This window comes from Sinocyclocheilus grahami, unplaced genomic scaffold (assembly GCF_001515645.1).
Source record: "Sinocyclocheilus grahami isolate Dianchi unplaced genomic scaffold, SAMN03320097.WGS_v1.1 scaffold9220.1, whole genome shotgun sequence".
Taxonomy (NCBI): Eukaryota; Metazoa; Chordata; class Actinopteri; order Cypriniformes; family Cyprinidae; genus Sinocyclocheilus; species Sinocyclocheilus grahami.
In genome coordinates this window covers 7,822-8,789 of record NW_015512467.1, presented here as the reverse complement: position 1 = coordinate 8,789, position 968 = coordinate 7,822, and the positions used below count along the sequence as shown (strand labels likewise).

General features: G+C 39.2%; 1 protein-coding gene across 1 annotated transcript in view; it reads left to right on the top strand.

Annotated features, from left to right (window-relative positions):
* Positions 1–141: 141 nt before the first annotated feature.
* LOC107578176 (myotubularin-related protein 7-like) overlaps positions 142–968 on the top strand; it is a gene marked incomplete at its 5' end in the record, with an annotated part of 7,787 nt that continues 6,960 nt past the window's right edge. Inside the window, 2 exons of the mRNA XM_016264156.1 lie at positions 142–287; positions 773–907. Of these exons, the coding sequence (XP_016119642.1) occupies positions 142–287; positions 773–907 (281 nt within the window). The remainder of the gene's footprint in view (positions 288–772; positions 908–968) is intronic.

Below are 968 nucleotides of genomic sequence, written 5' to 3'. Positions count from 1 at the left end.
AATAATGTTATTTTTAGCAACATCATATGACCCCTTTAATGAATTTTCGACGAGTCTTCCACAAAAAGCACAGGAATGTGTGTTACTAAATAAACAGGGCCACTTTTGACCATTAGAATGTAAAACAATAGTTCTAATCAGAATATTTTGATTGGCAGTTGTGTGACACTTACCCGTCAGAGCTGTTTGTGCCAAAATCAGCCTCTCCTGCTGTCATTGTGGGCAGTGCCAAGTTCCGGAGTCGAGGACGTCTTCCTATTCTCTCCTACTTCCACAGAGACACCAGTGTAAGTGCAAAAAATAACGATACTCATTTGAAATCAACATCAACCCATTGCAGGCTTTTACTTTTTATATTAAAGCCCTCATGAAATCAAAATTTACTCTAGGTGAACAATTAATCAGTGCAAATTAATTTTTGTAAAATCAGTAAAAAAAAAAATGTTTGTCTTGGTAATCTTCAATCAAAATCTGAACATTTGCTTCTGCTCTGGAATGGCATTCCTTCTTTGATGACGTCAGTTTGACTGCTTGGGCAGCCCCTCTAACCGTTTGATTCCTATGAATGAGAGATGAGAGGAGGAGCGCTAAAATAAAACCATGCACTCTATTCAATATTCCATTTCAGTTGGAAATACATCACTTTACTGAAAAAAAGTGGACAGCAATTTCCGGTTCACACGCACTTTAAGCTTACTATGTTAAACCAAAACTTTTCATGTCTTCACTTCCCCACTTTTCTCTTTTAATTCACACACCATTGGTTCTCTAGGCATCAATCTGTCGGAGCAGTCAGCCTCTTTCTGGTTTCAGTGCACGTTCCTCAGATGATGAGCAGATGCTACAGGCCATTATGAAGTCAAACCCCGTCAGCGAGTTAATGTATGTGGTGGACACAAGGCCAAAGGTGAGAGATCACGAAAAAAATAAGTGGATGGACAGGTTGGACAAACTGTTTTAGATGGGGT